Source organism: Drosophila grimshawi, unplaced genomic scaffold (assembly GCF_018153295.1).
Source record: "Drosophila grimshawi isolate 15287-2541.00 unplaced genomic scaffold, ASM1815329v1 contig_1367, whole genome shotgun sequence".
NCBI classification, from domain to species: domain Eukaryota; kingdom Metazoa; phylum Arthropoda; class Insecta; order Diptera; family Drosophilidae; genus Drosophila; species Drosophila grimshawi.
The window spans coordinates 2,890,605-2,911,651 of NW_025062889.1; the positions used below are offsets into that span (position 1 = coordinate 2,890,605).

The following is a 21,047-nucleotide window of genomic DNA, read 5'->3' on the forward strand; positions in this document are numbered from 1 at the left end:
GTTAACAACTTTCCGTGTACCACCAAGAGCGCCACATATCGATAATTATCGATTGCTAAACACTTTCCAACCGAGCTTCAGGCTGTCCTTAATTATGCCCACATTCCTATCGTGCATTTACATGCCGCCATTAATAATAATATAATGCCTTCACAAGCGCCCAATCAATATGAACTAGTTTCTGGCATAAATCCCATCTAATTTATATGATTATTATGATAATAACGGATGCTTAACTATAAGTATATAAAATTTCACATGTATTTTATAACATGTGCAATTTTGAGATCTCGAAACGGATGTGACTGTGGGAAATAACTAAAATGTGCCACAAACTTGATCTACATTTCGTGACGAGAAGTCACACATATAGTTGACAACAGAGATTTGCAGAGATTCAGATCGAGAAATTATAGTATCCAAACTTGCTGCACCCGGTTTGGTGTTAGGTTTCCTCATTCACATACAGTCAGTTTATCATTTATAAGAGTGACACACACAACGCTACTCAGCATATCATCATAGTTCATAAATTTATAAAGTTCACTTCAATTTTGACAACACACAAAAAGGTGTAGAAATGTGCATGTGTGTGTGTGTGTGTGTGTGTGTGTGTGTGTGTATCTCTCACACACACAGCTACAAATGCTATCTGGTATTTGCGAGCGCGTGATGATGTCACGTTCTAAGTTGAATTCGTTTCCACAATTAAATGTTTGCTGTTAACGTATTTTGCTGTTAACGTATTTCGTTGTTGTTATTTCTCTTTTACTGTTTTTGCTGTTAGTCGACTTCAGTCGCATATACCAATACATCTATATAAATATATATATATATATATATATATTCGAAGTTCGTTAATGTTTATTTTTGCATTGTGTCGTCGCTCTTTTTGATTAGCGCACTTCAATGTCAGCGGAAAACTAAAGCGAAGGACGTTGATTGACCACAACAACAGCAACAACAACAATAATAATAATATAAATAATAATAATAATAGTGACAATTTGGTAAACACGCGTAATTAGTCGAATTTCTACTTGAGCTGTGATAAGCGTGCGTTTCGGCCAGTTTAGTTCATTATGCAAGTGCCTATAAATACGACGCAGCATTGTGTGATAAATTGTCTCATTAATACTCTGTAAATAGTATAAATGTTTATGACGAGAGGGGTATAATAAAGTTGTGAGTGTGTATGAGCCAACTGGTGAGTTTTTCTTTCAAGAATATAAACAACTCACAAATCTCTATATATAATATATAAATATAAATCAAAGAATTTCAATAGATTGCTGGGTATCTGCAAGTCATTATTTGCTTTCTTTATAATAGACTTAGGTGATTTGTTTTTGATAAAATAACATAACGACTCGGTCAGAAGTATTTATACACATTTAGACACGTCGATATATGGCCTATATATACACACGTTATTGTACTTGATGAGCTCAAAGTTCGCTTGGACAGCAATGGAATTTGCAAAGGCATTTTAAATGCATTTATCAAATTATAAAGGTAAGCGCCGCTCCCCATTAACACATTAGGCAAAATGGCTTAAATCCAAGCACATTTGAATCGCATTTTGCATATCTAACAGTTTTACGATAACAGATTTGTGTCAACTTTGCACAAAAGTCAAATTAATAAACAAATCAACATAAAAATCTCGTTAAACTGTTGGTTTTTTTTTATCGTAAATTGGAAAATTATAAACTGGTTTATGTTTTGTGCACAAACATAGATATTTATTTATCAAATATATTTGAGACTCACACAAAATTCGAGGAATTCGAGGAACAACGACTAATTTGTTTGAGGCGAGAGAGTTAATTGCCGCAGTTTGTAGTTGACTTTTGTATGCCCTACAACAAAAGGGTACGTTGAAGTTGCGCAAAAGTATGCAACAGGCAGATGGAAGTATCTGTGAGCCTATAAGGTCAATGTATTCGTTATCATCATCAATAGTCGATCTATGAAGAAGACGATCTCAGAACTAGAGACTTTAAAATTGGAATATAAGTTCCCCTAATCGATAACTCTTCCCATTTCCCCTATTTCGACAGAAATCGATTACCAATGGCAAAAGCCACCATAACGCCTTCTTATTGACATATAAAAAACCGTGATATATTATTGTTTAACTTGTATTCAACAACTGAAACTAGGGTATTCACCAGTCGAGCTTTCTCGCTAGAACATTCTTACTTACTTTTTTGTTGGGGTTGACCAACACACCGCAATAAGAACGAAAACAACTCAAAGAAACGTTGTCAGTAACCAGTTTTCAAATATTTACGCTCGCAAAAAAAAAAAAAAAACCAAACAAAAAAAAACAAGAACTGGAAGAAATATTTTTGGTGCTGAAGCAACGTTAAATTAATATTGACATAACTTTGCATGCCGTGACCAGCTCAGAAGGGGACTGACTATGACTCTGACTCTGACTCTGAGTCGGACGATGACGGCGACGAATGAGACACCTATATAAAGCATAAACTTAAGGTGGTGAAATGTGTGCGGTAAACATGGGTTCGGTTTTGGCTATCCACTCTTTTTGGACGGGCGTGTTAAATGTCCATCAATATTCATGGTCAGGGTCGCTCAATCAAAGTGCTTTCATAAACAGAAAGTTGTCAAATCGTTTACACTTCGCTTGCGCATATTTAAAAGACATATACTAACTATAATTTATGAGTAAGCTGCGACCTTGAACTCTGTTCGGTACACAGCTGCTAAAAGCTAGAGAGCGTATCACATAATCACATAATTAGAATTAGAATTATGCAAGCATTTTTTAATCAAGATTTTAGCTAAGCATTGCCAAAATGCAAATCATTTCCGCAGGCGGCATCATTTTTAAAATAGCGCTTGGCTTAGTAGGAAACACAACTGGCGAAACAAACTATAAGTTGTTAGTTAAAGCAATCTGCCGGGGAGTAATAAGTAACGAGTAAGGGTTCAGGGGCAGCGAGTAATAAGCCAAATTTATAATAAAGCTAAATAAAAGAGCTGTGAAGAGTGGCAAGTGCAACTCGCTGAAAAAAAGAAGCCAGTAACGAGTAGCTGACAACGATTAGTAGCTCTTGGTAGCTTTTAGCGGGGGAACGAGTTGCAAGCTACTTGTAGAGAGTAACAAGTAGCAAGTACTCATATATTTTTTAAGTTGAATCAGAAACAAGTGACGAGTAGTCGGTAACGATCTTAAAGAGATACTCGCCACATAACAAGTTAAGGAATTTTGTTAGTTGAACAAATAGAAAATACAGGAGCTATTCGCAAGCAAGCAAACGAGTATCCAATTAATGAGTAACGGCAAACAACGAACGAGGGAACGAACGAACGAACGATGGTGGAAAAACTGAACCTTTGCCGACTTACGCATAATATCCCAATCTTCAATAAAATGATCCCAAATGGACATGGTACCTTTAAACTGCGTCAACGCATCCTCGTAACCGCCCTGCGGCTGCGACTGCGTTGACGAGTGTTTGGCCTTCTTGGCCGCCGGACTAGCCTCGATCAATCCATGCGAACCATGACGATGTGCCGCCTGATGATGATGCTGCTGCTGCGTATGATGATGATGATGCGGACTGCTGCTGTGGCTATGACCATTTGCATAGAGTTCACGATCGCGTTGCTCCCGCTGCACCTGATGATATTCGAGGGAACCGTTGCCACCCGGCGAGACAGAGATTCGTGCCGGCGATGCGGCTGAGCTGCCGCTCGTTGTTGTTGTGGCATGATGATAGCTCTGGTGATGGTGATGCGTCTGCCTCGAGCTGTTCCGTTTCATCGAATTGGTGCTGTGTTGTTGTTGATGTTGGTGGTGTTGACTGACTGCTGTTGTTGTTGCCTCATGTTGCAGCTCATTGGGATCGAAGCCGAGACGATCCTTATAATAGGAATGCGATGTCATCTTGCGTTGTCATGAAATGCGCACAACACACTCAACTCTGGCACACTTGGAAATCGCTTTCGCTTTCGCGTATTTTTTTTATTATTATTTTTAGCACGTTTTGTTGGAGTTTATATTTTATTTTTATTTACTTTTTTTGTGGATGGCACTGTGTGATTTTATTTTTATTGCTCTGATTGACGAACGAACAGCAAAATGGGGAAAGGCTACAACTTGGACCTGGAGACGATTAGCTGCTCTGCAGCGAACAAAAGAAACCAATGCAAATTAGCCAAATGAGTCAGCGTACTTGAACGTGAAATCAACGAATCGAATTGCAAATAAAACAACAAAAAAAATCAGATTAGAATAGAAACCAAGTGCAATAGCTAAATAAAACAAAGTGCAAAAGTTTGTTGCCCGTTTTCTTGTTGAGGAAGTCTATTTGCGAATCTCGCTCGCACTCTGTCTCTCACTCCCTCTCTTTCACCCCCTCTCTCTCTCTCTCTGTCTCTCTGCCTATTGCTCTGTGTTGCCGGCATTTTGTTCCAATTGGCCGACAGCCAAAAACTGAGCCGCCGGTCACGCAGTTGCCTTTGCGTATCACTCGTGTATCTTTTGCATATTTATCTCTCTCTCTGTGTGTGTGCGTGTGTGTGTATCTTTGTTCATATCTGTATCTGTATCTGAGAATGTTTTCTGCAAGTGACAGACGAACGACAGACTCATGCTGTTTCTGCATTTTGTCGTCCGGCTCTTGAACTGTCTACCGACAAAACTACAGACAATTGACAAAAATAAATGCAAAAAAAAAAGAAAATCAGCACATTGAAGTTTAAATACCCTTAAAATAGCAACAAAAAAAAGTTGAAATGCCCTAAAATGGCAAGCAATGCTAGATTCTCGAGTAGTTTCCTTAAAGTTTCACAAATTTAATACAAAATACTAATTTAGTTTTTGCTTGATCTTTGGAATTAGAGATTGCTTTGATAATCTGCCTTTAGTACAATAAACTATGGAGAGATAATCTCCAATCGCTTCTATTCACCAATAATTCTTTTAAAATTGTAGTATAATAAACTATGGAAAGCTAATCTTTAACAGCTACCTTCGTATATGTTGTCAAATAAAAACTAATTTGTCTGTTGAATAATATTATTAGAAGCTTTAGCTGATTAGCTTTTGGTCTATTAGTATTCAGTGATTATCTAGACTTAATATTCTACAATAATTCATTCAGAATTTTTGTAAAAATAAATTATGAAGAGATAATGTTAAGCTGCTCGCTTTGAATATATTTTGAAATAAAAACTAATTTGTCTTCTGACTAATATTATTAGAGCTTTAAAGCAATATCATCCAGACTTATCTTTAGTTACAAAGTGCATATTTTCGCCTTGAAATACACTTAACGAGCTGACAATTGGCTACCATTTAAGGTTATCTGAAGGGCGCAAGTTTTAGCTGCAGTCTTTGGCTTAGGGGATGCGGTTCAGGGTGCAAATTGAAAATTATAAAGATAAATTGAAATCAAGACAGCGCAGCTGCCTCGCTGGCAAGACAGATAGATGCAGAGCTACAGATACAGATACAACTACAGTCTACAGATACAGCTGCAGAGACAGCGACAAAAGCGCAAGTAAAAGCGAGCAATGATCTAAATTGTTTGTCTCCTGTCGCTGACTTTTTTTCAAAGAAGAAAAAAAAAAAGAAATAACTCAACAATGACACTATAAAAAATTGTACTTTCATTTGCGACAAAACTCTGCACTCCGTGTCTTAGTTGAGTATCTCACTTTGTTATTTTTGGCTGCTTACGAGTGGAATTTCTTTGGTGCTTGCTGCTTGCTGCTTGCCTTGCTTTGCATTGCTTGCCTCGTTTTTTGTTTGTTTGAATTCTCGGTTGCATGAGGTCAGCAGCAGTGGCAGCTGCGGGGCTTTCTTACTTTCAACTTGCCCTGACAACTTCCACAATAAATAAATAAATATGTAGATGTATGTATAAATAATAAATAATAGCATGAACACGCAACACGCAGCTGGCCACCAATGAGACAAGCTGTCGCGCTGATTAGATACGAGTCACAAAGTAGCCTCAACACACAGACATAGATACAGAGACACAGATACTCAGATACTTGTACAAATAAATATCTTTTTGAATTTCTCTCTTGTTGCTATTATTATTTTTTTTTTGTCTTTCTTTCAATTTGTTTATTGCTGCTATTTGTTATTGTGCATTGTTTTTTTTTTTTTATTTGAAGTAGTAATTTTCACAGCAATTGAAACGAGGGGCGTGTAACGAAACAAATACGTTTTGCATAGCACTTTTACTCAATTTTCTGCCAATTGCATATGATTATTAGTCAATTTGTGCTGTTTTTTCTTTTTTGGGCAATTCGATTTGCATAATTCGCTGATTTTCATTTGGTAATATTTTCAATGTTGTTGCTCATTTAATGGGCAGCTTTCTTCACAGTTTTGTCCGTTTTCACTTGTTACATTTTTTTCTCGTTATTTTATATTTTGTGGCTTTTGTTTTGATTTGTTTGTAGTTTTTCATTCACATGCAAAATTTCACACAATAATTCATAAAAAAATGTTGTTGCTTGTTTACTTTTCACATCACTCATATTTCCATTGCACTTTTTCCAACACTGTGTGGCACAGTTATTTCTGTGTCTCCCCACATGTTGCTGCTGCTGCTGCTGTTGCTGTTGCACACCTTACACTCGCAATGCACATGTTGTGTGTGTGTTTATGTGTGTCTTGCCTTTTCCAAGCTTAAAAGTCTAAGCTCAATTTTTATGTTCTAAGCGCTCAATTTGTGTGTGCTGCATTATTCCAGTGAGCGAGAGAGAACGCCAGAGAGACAGAGAGAGAGAGAGAGAATGAGTAAAACTATGCCTGGCATGTGGAAGGAGCTGAAGAATTTTGCCAGCAAGAAATGTGAAAAGTGCACACAGGTAGACGAACATGGTTGAGAGTTGTGAGACATTCTTTTTCATTTTTTTTTTTTGCTGTCTGGCATGACTAATTTGCGGCGCAATTCCAGTGGAAAACAAATGAGCTGTAAGTAATACGAACAGCTACAAAATGTGCGTGGTGCACGCAGGCGCATAAGAATCGAAAATGAAACGAAGGCAGCTCAAAAGCAGCGCCCAAAAAATAAAATAAAATAAAGAAAATTAAAGAAATACAAAAAAGAGCGCACACACACGAAAAAAAACCAAAAACTGGTTATTGAATGAAAAGCCAGGCAAACAACATAAATGGCAAAAATAACAACAACAAAAAAACAACAAAGCAATGGCAAAGAAGTTTCTTGAGTTTGGCAAATATTTGAAAAATGCACACACACACACACACACATAGACAAACAAAAACAGGCGCAAGCGGAACAAATACAGCTGCAACAAGTATTTCCCACGGGGGAGCGAGGAAGAGTGAAAGAGAAGAGAAGCACTCCAAAATTTGCAGTCCCTTTTTGGCTTTTTGACTGATAAGCAACAGGCAGAAAGAAATTCTATGGTTTCCATTTAATCAATAAACTTGAGTCACTAAATTATAGTTTATTTTGGTTATTTACGCACTATAGATAAACACACTATTTATTTTATATAAGCGCTTGTCAGAATTATAACGCTTTTTAATTTCTTCATTGGCTGTGCAGAAAATTTTGCACAATTTTTTTTCACTCACACACGACAATTATATTATTTTTTTAGCCGCGTTCTCGTTGCTGCTGCTGCTGCTGCTGCTTAGGGCCAAGTTAGAAAAACGACTGCGCGCTGGCAGCAGAAATTTACAAAAGTGTTGTTGTTTTTGTTTCTGGTTTACTGCTGTGTTTTTAAGCACTCAAAAACGAAATAACAAATTTTGCTTGCAGAGAGAGAACGCCAACCGCTCGGTATCGTTGTTCAAAGTGGACTGAGAACACGGCCGGAGCACAAGCAACGATTTTGAATGGGGTGCTCAGTGCAGGCAGCCAAACATGCATGTGTGTGTGTGTTTGCTTGTATGCGTAAACTGGCGACAGGGCAGGTGTAGCACTCACGCGCTCTCTTTCTCTCGCTCTCTTTCACACTCACTCTCTCAGAGTTGCCCGCCTGCATGTGTCTGTGTGTGTGGGCTGAGCATGATCGTGGGAGAGAGCCAGAGCTCAACTCTTTTTTTTGAGTGCGTGAGCGAGAGTGAGAGCGAGAGAATGCGAGTGTGAGTGTGAGCTACACATGTATGAATGACCGACCCAAGCAACTCACTCAAGCTAAAAAAAAAAATATGCCACATATGTATTTGGTCAAGAGACGTATTTTTTTCTGCTGCTGCTGCTGCTACGGGTCTTTAATTGCGGCAACTGCGGGCGCGAGAGGAAGCCGCTTATAGTTCAAATCTGCGCTGAAGCATGTGGGCTTGCAAAAAAAATATAGAAAAATACGTAAGAAATGTTGAAAAAACGAAGAGAAAATAAACCGCTAATGGTCATGGCCGTTAATAAACAAAAAGCCCTAATTTGGCTCGAACGCAGCCCAGCAGCAGCTAATAGCTGATGTCAAAAGAAGCAGACGAAAAAGAAAAAAATGATGCGCAGAGCAAAACTTTTGACAGCTGCGACTAGTGGCAGTTTCAGTTTCCAGGTCGTGCTCTTCTAACACACAACAATCTCCTTACTTCCTTATGGCAAGTGCACGAAAATAGATTGGAAATTAAGTTCGGCAAAATGGTAAACACTGGAACACTACTAAATTTTTGTTTTGGGTGTATGGCAAGCACACTGACCAAAAACCAATTATAATGCGGTTGAAAGAACTATTTGGCGCTCTCATTTTGCGTTTGTAAACATAAGCAGCTAAAAAGCGAACAGCAACAACAACAACAACTAAAAATAGTAAAGGAATCCATAAAAATGTAGAAATGCAAAGATTAACAAGTCATCAACAGAGCAGCCAAACAAAAAAAAAAGAGCAAACGAACGCATAGAGCGAGAGAGAGAGAGAGAGCGCGCGAGAGAGGCAGAAAACAGCTGAGCGCAAAAAAGACAAAATCGTCACATTGCGTGTGCGTAAAGCACTTTACCCTGCGCCGTTGCGGCCGTTGCCGTTGCCGTTGCTAAATGCAAGTATGCTTAATGTGCGTGTGAGTGCAATAGCAATCAAAATGGAAAGTTGAGATGAGTTTCACACACACACTCACAAACACACAGACATATTCTAATTAACGGAAATGCATGGCTGTAATTAATGTTTTTTTTTTTGCTACTTGCCAAATATTGCCGAATTGATCAGTGAGTCAGTCGGGTCGTCAGAGCCTTGGGACTCGTGACTAAGCCAACGCCAAATACGAGTGCGAAATGAGTAGGCTTAATGCCCGACGCTTAAGTGTGCATGTGTGTGTCTGTGTGTCGTGTATGTGGTGTCATGTATGTGTGTGTGTGCATGTTTGTCGTGTGATTGTGTGATTGTCTTAAGCCCTGCCTTTCATTCATTTGCATGCCTTTGCACTCGAGTGATTCTTGCCCGTTCTCTCGCTCTTCTTCTCCTGCTCAAGTGGCCGGCCTCAATCAAAACAAGTGCGATTTTCAGATTGCGAGCTGCACTCTTGGGCGTCTATCTGCGTGTGCGTGTGTCTGTATGTGTTTTTATGTGTAGGTGTTGCAAAACGAGCTTTGGCGCGCTTACGCAAAATTTCAATAATTGTAATTAGTAATTGCTCGGCAAGAAGTAAATCGTTCAAGCTGATTTCCAATTGGCCACGTTTAATTGCCAGCTGATTGCTTATTGCCTTCAGGCACGCCAAGAGGGGGGGACGCCAATGTAAACCAAGGCAAATTCCAGCAGCACTTTTGCGGGGGTGTTTAAATCGCCGCCTGGCAATTTTATTCAAAGTTTTGTTTTTTGCCTGAGCTGCGGATTAAAAAACAAAAACCAACTTGTGTTTTTGTATGCCGTTCAAGGTCAGCGGCAAGGATGAACGCTTGATAAATTATTTACGCTTTGTTGTGTACTGAATAAAAGCGAGTGCCACTCACGAGTGGCCATTATTCATGACTTGCACTCATGAGTGTTGGCTGTTCTCAATGCTCGACGAGAAGTTGTACAACATGAAATGTCAAGAAATTCGACTAGCACTCGGCTATAATCAATAAATATATAACTCAAACGATTAGCGAGTGTTTATGAATAAAAGTTAGTGAATAGATCCTTGGTAAACATGAATACTATTTCTTAGTTGTCAATACCTATAAATTTGAAAGCTATTCTCAATTCTGCAATATAAATCATTCGCGAATAACACTCATGAGTGCTTAAAGTGTCCATTACTTGCGAGTGTTGCCTGTTCTCAATTGTTCCAGATGTTGTAGAACTCAGAAATAATCAATTGATATTCAACTCAAATGACTAATGAGTGTTTATGACTAAAAGTTAGTTGAGTGCATCACACAAGAATAATAATAAAAACCTTTCTTTCATTGTTAATACATATAACTCAATTGATTGAATGAATAACACTCATGAGTGTTTTAGCTACACATTTTGCCACTCAACGCTGTTGGGCAATATGCGATTAATGAAGCTAAAACAGCTAAGCAGCAAGCAACCAAGCTTTGATTGCCGTCTATTACAAGCTGCCCACGCTGACGCCCAGGCCAACTCAAGAATGCCGCCTGTCGACGAGCCACATCCGTCTCATGACAAAAACCAGCCAAAGACACTCAACCAGACCCGACCCAAGTCACAAAACCCAGACACAGTTTTCCGCGCAAAAACAAACAAAAAATGCCGGTTGGCAAATTATGCAGAATGATTATTTATCAGTCACTCAGTCACTCAGCCAGTCAGTCAGTCAAACACTCAGCTCAGTTATTCACTTATTAGTCATACGCTTAAAATTGAAGATGGAGACATTACTGCAGTTATATATTACTGTTATTGTTAAGCTGATTGTTCAATATGCACTCAAATATTTCGAAACAATGCCGAAAAATACGCGAAAATATGTCAAAATGTGGCAGTGAATCCCTGTCTGAGTGCAATGAATTTTGTAAAAAGAGTTACACATTTTTTTGTTTTGCAAACAAAGGTGTAGAAAGAGAGAGGTAGAAAGATAGAGGGTGAGAGAAAGATAAACATAAAACAATGACACTATTTTCATGTAAAACACAAACCGAGTGTTTTGTTTCACTTTGGAGACCCCACACACACACAACACGAAATGACCCAGTGACAGACCCCGAACATGAAGACCCAACCCCAACCACGACCCCGACCGCGACCCCTAGCATGAGACCCCTATCGGAGTATTAGCTACCAGTAGAGTCAGACACACTCACACACACTTACACACACACACACACGTCATACACCCAGACTTTGGACAGGTTTCGTGTTGTAGGCGTCAGCGTCGCGACGTATTTTTTCTTTCTTTTTTTGAACCGCGTCTGTTTTACGTAGGAACAAAATGGGGTGTATTACATACGTGGCTGAGTATTGGCTACGTGAGCGTATTTTGAGCGTGAGTTCATTAATTAAAGACTTTGATTGATTAAATGCTAAAGTTTTTTGGGACCAGACACGTCTTGCACGGCTTCCACATTAGCAATTCAAAGTTGGCTGTCTTTTTTTCTTATTTATTTATTCAATGCACTCCACAAACATTAAAAGTTTGAAATTTAATCAATTAATTGGTATAAAATAAAAAATGATAGCGTAATTGAAATTTTGAAGAGTACATAATGAAAATATGAAATCGCTGGTGGTATTAATATGTAGATCATGCAACAAGAATCAATGATTATAGATTAGACATACAAAAAATATACAAAGTCAAGAATAGAGAGAGAGAGATTAGGTAAAGGTTATTAAAGCTGAAGGAATATAGGGCAACTCTATTGTGATTTATTGGGAAACTGTATCTTGATTGCATTCAGCTCTCTGTGTTTTCAAAGGATCTTCAAAACTGTTCAACTATTTTTGAATCCTTAAAGAATATTGGGGCGCTTGCAACATACAATTTTTCAGCCAGAACCTTTTGGTATTTCCGTTGCCAGTCCCTTTCTGTAAATACTCCTTAGAAGAAGGATTTAGACTCTAAGGTACACTCTAGTCTAAGTCCTTCTTCTACCAACTCCAACTCCCCCAAAGTTCAAGCATTTCTTTTAGCAATGATCGCTTTTCTCCCCCCTTCAAGTTCTGATTTCTTCGCCCATTCTTGCTCACTGCTAACCCTACCTTCTAGGGTAACTCATAGTCGTTCAAGCTCAACTTTGCCCTTCTGCAAAGCTTGCTCATCCCTTCAAGCTCCGATTTCTACTCCAGCTCTTCACCTTGCCCTTAATTTCTAGGGTATCACATAGTCGCTCAGCCCTAACCACCGTTGTAATTACATGACAATCGCACTTGTTTGCGTTTTTTTTATTTGCGTGTAATGTCATTTAAATGATTTTCGCGATTGTTGTTGTCGAAAAGGCCAACTTGTTTTGCAAGCCAGTTTCAGCAGTGACGTCATGGACATGGACAACACGAACATGAACAACCTCCCACACACACCACACACACCGCACAGACTGAATAAATGGAGGACAGCTGTGATATGTATAACAGTCCATAAATAACAAATAAATAACCAAAATATAAAAACACGAAAAATGATATTATAATCGCTTATTGGTTGTTGTTATTGCAGTTTTTTTTTAACAATTTAGGAATTGTTGGTCAGTTAGTGAATCCCAAGCGCTGATCTCATTGCAATTCTCTCATTTGAAGTTGTGGGCGAGAATAGCACAAAAAAAATAAACACATAAATAATACAAAAAAAAACACTTGTGTTAGTTGGAATTATTTGTATTATTGTTGTAGATATTTTTATTGTGACACTTGACAGCCTCAAAAAAAACCGCATTGCACAATTTCTGATATAAAACATTTGGAGTGTGTAGGAGTTGTGGGGTTGGGAGGAGTGGGGGAAGCGAAAGGGGGGAGTTGTGGAGCTTATAGTCTCTTGACCTCGTGGAGTAAAGTGTATGATTATTGTCGGCGTCACTGGCAATTAGTAGCGTAATTAAATATTTGTGTACTTGTATATTGTGTTTTATTTTTTTGTTTGTTTGCCTTGCAATGCAAATGAAATTTGTTTGATTGTTTTTAATGCTTTGTATACATATTATTATTAATTTCGGTATTTATACCCTGTAAAACCAAAACAAAAGGGGCATCTGAGTGTGGGAATATGCAAAGGAAAGGTTTTTCTCCGGTTTTGAGAGCATATCTCTTATAAAACTCATTGAAATACTTTAGTTGGATACAGAAAATTGTGCAGCTAAAAAGAATATTTTCCTAAAACTAAACATTTATTCACGACAATATTATATATATATTCTGTTGAATAAGTCTGCTAACCATGAACTGCTCAATATCTCCATATCATTCAATTTAAATTAATTAAAGTTGTCTAGTTGTTCTTGGAATCAAACAACAAATTTCTAAGAATCCCATTTGCAAAACAAACTGGTACAAATAGATGCTAAAAATATGCCAAGTAAATCAAGCGATGGCATTTTCAGAACTAGAACAGTAACCAAAATTCGAATACGAAACGGAAATCGTCAACTGAAATTAGTGAAGAGAGACTCAGAACAAGAACTGGAACCGAAACCAAAATTATATTTGATACTCTTCATAATAAACACAGATTTAATGTAACTAAATTGTGTATTCCAATATTATTGTAGTATATGCTAAAGTTATAAAGAATTTATGATTATTATTATATATATTAACATATATTTGATATATCTTTTAGCATTTCTAGTTTCAATTACAGATCATCAGCTAGTCCAGTACTCTCTGCCCCGCCCGGAGCAAATCTTGTATTATCTTGAATTGAAGGCGGCAACTGGCTTTTGATCAACACACAGACACACATATTTATACATATTTTTGGCATATCCCCATTGACACATAGCCAACAGTCAAAAACTGTTTTGTGTTTTGTGTGTTGTGTTTTTGGTTTTTGGTTTTTGGAGTTGACAAATTGACACACAAAATTGCTTATCTTAATGAGTCACAAAATGCTGGGAGCTCTTCCATATGGTTGAGTTTTTCTTATGCAGCCTTGGGGCTAGAACAGATAAAAGCAAGCGTAGACAGCAAGAAAGATATGAAAGATATCTCTGCATATGGTAAATATTGATGATGGCAACGAAAACGATGCAAACTGTAAGTAGAAAATAGAAACAGTTGACCTTCAGTTGAGAGAAATCCGATTATAACTCAGCAGCTTGACTTGGCCAACTGACTGGCTGACTAATTATGAAAGCAATGCACATTAAGTTAGTCGACAAGCTTGTTGTTTGTTCGCGATTGAACATCATTAATGTTATCGATTTATGGAGGTATTTCTCTTCTTATTTTCTTTTTGGTATATCCAACTAAGTCGTTAAATTCAAATTAAATTCACACAAGCACTTAAAATTGTCATAATTTGAAACGGAGAGCGCAGATAAGCAACAAACAAAATGCAAATTGAATTGAAAACTAATTAGAGATATCAACACACACACGCACACACGCAAATAGTGTGTAGATTTGACAACACGCCCTATCGATATGGTCGAAACGACACGCATACATAATGACAATTAAAAAACCACAAAAAAACAAAAAACAAAAAAAAACGGAATCAAACACAACAAAAACATAAAAACAGCAACTGAAAATCAGCCGTCAACAAAAATAGCATTGAATCGAGTAGAGAAGAGTAGCTCTTCTCTCTCTCTGCCACTCCCCCCTCGCTGCTCCAGCAAGCAGAAACAGAAGCAGAAGCAGATTCCAAGTGCAAGAACAGACTCAGTTTTGGGGGGGGTGGGGTGTAGTGAGCCTAGGGCAAGGTGAGGGAGGGTGGGCAGACACAGTTATCAGTTTTCAATTAACAACATCGTGTTATGTACGCGCAGTAGGCGTATCGTATCTATAAGATACAAAACAAAAGCGCAATGCCGAAAAAAAACAACAGCAGCAACAAAAAACGATAAAACAAAAAAACAGAGCAGCAAAAAAATCAAAAAATACAAGCAGCAAAAGAAAAAGATTCACAGCAAAAAAATACAAGAATTCACAACAGAAAAAAAGACCCCCAAAATTGTAAATTACAAGCAACAGCAAACAAAATTCACAACATAAAAAAATCGCACACAAATTGCAAGCGACAACCAATAAAATTCACAGCTTTAGCAACGGCATTGGGGCTCCACTGTACTTCCGGCGTGTAGTGGCCTGTTGCCAAGCCAAGTCAATTAGCCATTAAAACAGTGCACACGTTGTGAGTCGCTTGTGAGCTGCATATTTAATTGAATTCAGCATCAAACACTCGCCGAGGCAAGTCATGAAAATTTATTAATGAAATATGCTAAAAGCCCCAGCACAACTAATCAGGGGATTGGTTTGTCACTCAACAATCGATAGGCGACTGTCTATCGATAACAGTGATGCACATCAACTAAAAATAAATGCTTATGCTTGGCATTAACAATCTGCTGGGAATAGCCCCATAAATGGTCAATTTGATCAGTGATCTATCGAATACGTAACGAAGAATTATTTAAAATATTAGCAAATTCTGTTTATTGACCTTTAAATACACTTATTTTGAGAGATTTAGTAGATTTGCTATTTAATTAAGTAGTTAACCAAGGCTAGAGCATTTAAAGCGATTCGTTTTATACACAAAAAAGGTGTTAAGAATGGCAACCCACGCATTTGTCGACAGATACCCCAAGATATCCAAAGATAGCCAAAGATACAGATACAGATTTGAGCCGGCAACCAACAAAAAGCAACCAAAATCGGCAATCGTTGCGCAGGCGTAGCCAAAAGATAAATAACAAAGAGATAGCAATAGCGTAAAAAATTACTATTAATTTAACCCAGCTAAACTCTATAAAAAAACAAGAAAAAAAATTTAATTTAGACACGCCGAAGATTAGATACCCTTGCAGACTGGAGGCCAAATGCCATCATCTAAATTTCAATATAAATCTAAAAGAAGACGAAGGATTGTTCCAGTTGGATATGATATAGTAATCTGATCTTGTTGATGATTTATTAAAATGTTGGGTGTTACTTAGTGAGTTTAGTTAAGACAACTTGTTAAACAAAAATGTTTGCATACAATAACTCATATTTCGACCGATTGTTGCTATAGCAGCTATATGATATAATGAATCGATCCGAGCAACTCCTACATATATACTAACTGTGGCCAACAGACGTAGATATATCAAGTTAGCTCAAAAACTGAGGGACAAACGGACATTTCTACACATAAGCTCGGCTAGTAATATATATATATAATATATATATTTTAATACGTTACAAACCTTGCGACGAAATCATAATAGCCCCGAAAAAACTGGATATGGCCAAAAGCTATTTAGAAAGACTGAGTAAACTGTATTAAAAATAGGCATAAATTAAAACGCTTTTAAAAAATGATGTTTAAACAAATTATTAGCAGCAAAAAAAAGCGAATGATTGAAATGAAACTCGAATTGAGTTGCGCTGATGAAGGTGCGGGGGGAGTTTTGGGGATGGGGGACGCCTGACTCAGAAATCTGAATGTGAGGGCGTATTCCCAACTTCATTAGCTATGCAAAATTACGTGTGTATGTGTGTGTGTGCGTGTGTGTGTGTGTGAGTTTAGCAGAGTTGTCGAAACGTTGTTGTTGACTCAGAGTTACGGCCACCAAAAAAAAAACAAGTCAAAACCGATATTTCTGCTGTTTGTTGTTCAAAGGTGGCCAAGTTTTTCCGTTACATGAACAAGCTTAAACTGGTGTGCGTGTGTGGTGTGTGGTGCGTGTGTGTGTGTGTGGGTAAACGAGCTTAGAGCTAATTAAAACTCGAAATCAAATGCAAAACTTTGCAACATTCAAAGTTGTCCGAACACGTAACAAAGTTTTATAAATCTTTTTTTTTACAGCTTTTCTGTTTTTCGCATGCGAATCGGGTCGAATTCGAACCTACGCACAACACAACTGCCCCGTTAACCAGTCGTGGGTGTCTCTCAGCCCGTCTGTCTGCCCCACCTTGCCCCTCCCCACACTGTGCAACACACACACACAATTGCATCAGCTGTCAGTCTCAATCAACATTTTTCAGCAGCTGGTTTTCGTTTTCCGTTTGCAGATCTTGTCTCAAGTCGCGTCTCAAGTTTTCATATATTTTTTTCGCATTTCGAATTGAATACAATTACCATTGTGGGCGTGGCTCAATAGTAGACATTTATAAATTTTTGTGGGCGTTATGGAAAGTGAAAAAGTGAGAAAAGTGTTTTTGTTGCAAACTCACAATTCAATCGTTTCAAGGTCAGTCAATTGGATTAGCCAAGATAATTGATCTTGAATTGTCGCCAAGCTTCAAGCAGCTTAAAATCAGCTCGATTTACTCATGTTCAAGCACAGTCTTCCCACATCAAATACACTTTTATTCAATGATTCAAACAAATTTAAAAATAACTTTTAATAATTTAAATAGCTACAAAAGATTGGTTCAGTTTTCAATGGTATTTCTTGGGATACAACTTAAAAATAGTTGCCAACTTTAAATATAGATTTAATCTATAAGTCAAATCACTTGAGTTTTGACATAGTTATAACTGTGAAAAGTTTGAGCCCCTTTCTAAAATCGAATACCTCGAAATACGCGCTATTTTAAATTGTGAAACAAATGCAAGCAATTCCAATAATTCCAATTAATTTTAATGTATTCCAGAGAGAGAGAGAGAGAGAGAGAGAGAGAGTAGGGCACAAGTGAGCTTCCAGCAAGCAGTCAAGCATTCCAATACATTTTAATACATTCCACATGGAAATGGGAGTGGGAGTGGAAGTGGGCACAAATAGCATCCAGTCTGCAGCTGGAGAAGCTTTTGTCAAGCATTCAATAGACTCAATAGGCAAAAAAATAGAGCTAAAGCTAGCTGCCAATAATATTTGTTTGTTAACCCGAACAATGCACTCAACAAAAGCAGCAGCAGCAGCAGCAACATAAATTTCCATTTTTATGTGCAAAAAAAGAACTTGGCTAGATACAAAACGTTACGAAGAGGAAGAGGGGATGCGGATGGGGAGGGGTGTAACAATCTCTCAACTGCTGTGGGCTGCGTAAGCAACTCCGTTGGCGTCACAGAAATAGAATAAAAGCGACAGGCGGAGGCTGAACCGTTAGGCGTGGAATTAGCGCATAATATGCAAGAGCTTCCACACACACACACACACAGCGGATTGGGAGTGGCATAATGGTAGAGGAAGAGAGGTGTGTGTGCAGAGAGAGAGCGGTGCACAATGTGTATTGGAAAAATGTCGTCGCGTAATGGATGGAGTTGAGCTGAAACTGCAGCAGCGTTAGACCGTTTGACAAGCACTGGCCGACAAATAGGTGCATTGAACCAGTGTGGGAAACGAGCTGTTAAGCTTTGCCTTTTTACGTTTACGAGTATTGTTAAATATTTGGCAAAAGAATTGGCACATGCAACTTTTTTCAGTGTGTGGGGAAAAACCACAAAACGTTATTTTAAATGATAAACTAAAAATTGGCTTTTCTATTGACAAAATTTTAACGTATTATTGGAATTGTTGTGGAGACTGCAAACCTTTGATGGAAATTGAATGTATTGGAATTGATGTGAAGACTGGAAGCCAATTTAACACAATGTATTCCCGTAAAATATTATTTCAAATTAGTTTTTATAGGCTTTTCAGCCATGAGATCAAATTGGAATTACCCATAAATATAGTAACATTTAGCACCGTTTAGATCATATCATATATATTATAGATCATATCATATGATTGATAAGTTATGTGTATCATAGAGCTCACCTGCTATGCGTAAAACTGCCCGATCTGCCGGATCCAGCTGGAGTATGCTGAGCGGCTTGTCCTTAGCCCATTCGCTAAGGGATTCGCGATCCATCATGATGTTTGCAGCGCTCCCCGTTGATGCATAGATGCGTCTCCGTTTGCACAATTGGTGCTCCGATTGATGATGCCGTCGCTGCAACAAGGGGCACGAAGCCGATGCCGATGCAGTTCCCGAGCCTGATGCTGATCTTCCGTAACCGTTTGATCCGTTCAGCTGCCCCCGTACGCCCACTCCGACTCCGACCGTCGCCAACAGTTGCGGCGAGTGTGGCGATTGCGGCGTGGAGCGAGAACGGACGTAATTTCGAGGGGAAGCCGTTTTAGCGTTTTGCCCACACTACGTGTGTGTGTTGTGTGTGTGTGTGCGAAAGAGTTGGCTGCTGCTGTTGCTGTCTCTGCCGCGCTCAGTGTGTGTCAAGCTTTGCTTGTGTTTATTTTTTCTACTTTTTACTTAGGCACTAATATAAATTTGACTACAATTTAGCTAACATTAGTGTTATTCTTCATTTAATACTTGGCTGTAAAAAAGAAGAAAAGGACAAATATAAAATTTGCTTTTTTTATAATTTGTTTGTTAGTTTTTGCTATATTTCTAAAATGCCAAATTCTGCTGCCTACAGTTTGAGATGCTCGCGTTTTATTATCGTTGCCGTTGCATACTTTTAGGCTGCGCTGTAATTAACAGCTGCTGCCTCTGATTGGCTTTGCATATATGTAAAGTGCACAGCAACGACAACGGCACTTGTGTTATCAAGCGCTCTTGTTTACCAGTAGGTCAATGCCACTCAACAACAACAACCAGAACAACCGCAACCCACACAATTTAAAATAATAAAAAACAAACAAAAAGCGGAAAACGACATTTTGCGATAATTTGTGAGCACAGTTGAAGAATGACTGTGCCATGGATAAAAGTACGTAAACTAAAATCAACAGCAGCAGTTTGCATTCGATGTCGAAAAACGGTTGCTCAATTTACAATCAATGAAATTCGAACGAACAACGGAAACTACGTTTTGCTGATACAAAAAAAAAGAAGAAAGAAACAGTGCACGTGTGCGTGTGCTTGTGTTAGTGTCTGTGACTGGGACTGCAGCAAAATGTCAACACACAGTCAAGACAGCAATGAGAGAGCAAGCGTGCGAACGAGAGAGTGCATAATGAGACCGGTTTATTTTACAGAGAGAGAGCGCTGCAGAAATTGAGAGAGCATTTGCGCAGGCGCAATGCAATACCGGAAATAGGCAGACAGACAGACAATCGTTAGCAGCGCTGCTGCAGACAATGCGAAGCAGCGTGCAATGAAGAGACCAACGAAAAAAATGGGCAGACAGCAGTCGCGACTTTGGCCAAATAAGCTAAAAAAGTAGCAAGCGAACAGGAACAAAAAAAAAATGGTTTTATTAGCTAACGGCAAGCAAAGTTGGAGCTACCTATTCCCATTTCCCTCTCTCTCTCTCGCTTCTTTCTCAGCTATTTGCTGCTCGATGGCCAATTATCGCTGCTAAATTGTATTATTATTGAATGTCTTTTGGCATTCAAACTGTAAACGTATGCGAGTGTGTATACGTGTGTGAGTGCGTGCTTGTGTGTGTTTATGGGAATTGTCATGACGCGTTTTTGTTTTTGCCCATTCGCCTAACACGATTTTTCTTTATCAATGTGAACGCTTTTGGGCTGTCACACACAACAAATTCTAACTGTACACAACCAGGCACAAAAAGAGGGCAACTGGAGGAGAAGAATACGAAGCTAAACAGACGTGAGTGGCAAGCTTAAGATTAGAAATGTACAAAAGCAGTGATTAGCCAATAGAAGCAACAATAAATCACAGCCTGACACTTGCGCTTAAGTGATTGTCAAACTGCTGCACAGGTGATGCATGCTTGAGTGCCCATCAAACTGTGACGAACGCCGGCGTCGCTGTCGCCTTCACTGTCAGACTTATCGTTGAAAAAGAAAAAAAAACCAACAAAAATAAAACAAAAACAAAATAATAGTAATAATAGGAAGAAGAAGATACAATTTTGTGTTTTGTTTTGTTGTGCTTATCAAGAGATAAGCGAGTCATGAATTTAATTGTTGACTGATAAGTGTACAGTTAGAAATTCAAGCATAAAATTATTCAAACTGTTCGGCCTTAACTTTTGTACCTGACGGAAACTATGAAAAAACACAAGAGAGGGAGAGTGCGAGAGAGAGAGAGAGAGAGAAAGAGAGAGGGCGGGAGAGCGA

The 21,047-nt window shown here is 38.4% G+C and overlaps 1 protein-coding gene across 11 annotated transcripts in view; it reads right to left on the minus strand.

Moving 5' to 3' along the window:
• The window catches only part of LOC6569128 (dystonin), an 80,446-nt gene extending 61,202 nt beyond the window's left edge, over positions 1 to 19,244 (minus strand). For 3 of the 11 annotated variants that reach the window (XM_032741222.2, XM_032741219.2, XM_032741220.2), the window contains exon 1: positions 18,771 to 19,242. In XM_032741222.2, the coding sequence (XP_032597113.1) occupies positions 18,771 to 18,867 (97 nt within the window). In that variant the 5' untranslated portion in view covers positions 18,868 to 19,242. Of the gene's footprint in view, positions 1 to 3,378; positions 3,945 to 18,770 lie in introns of those variants that run through there. The other 8 variants (XM_032741216.2, XM_032741213.2, XM_032741209.2 and 5 more) reach the window with 6 other exon arrangements.
• Between the last annotated feature and the right edge of the window lie 1,803 nt (positions 19,245 to 21,047).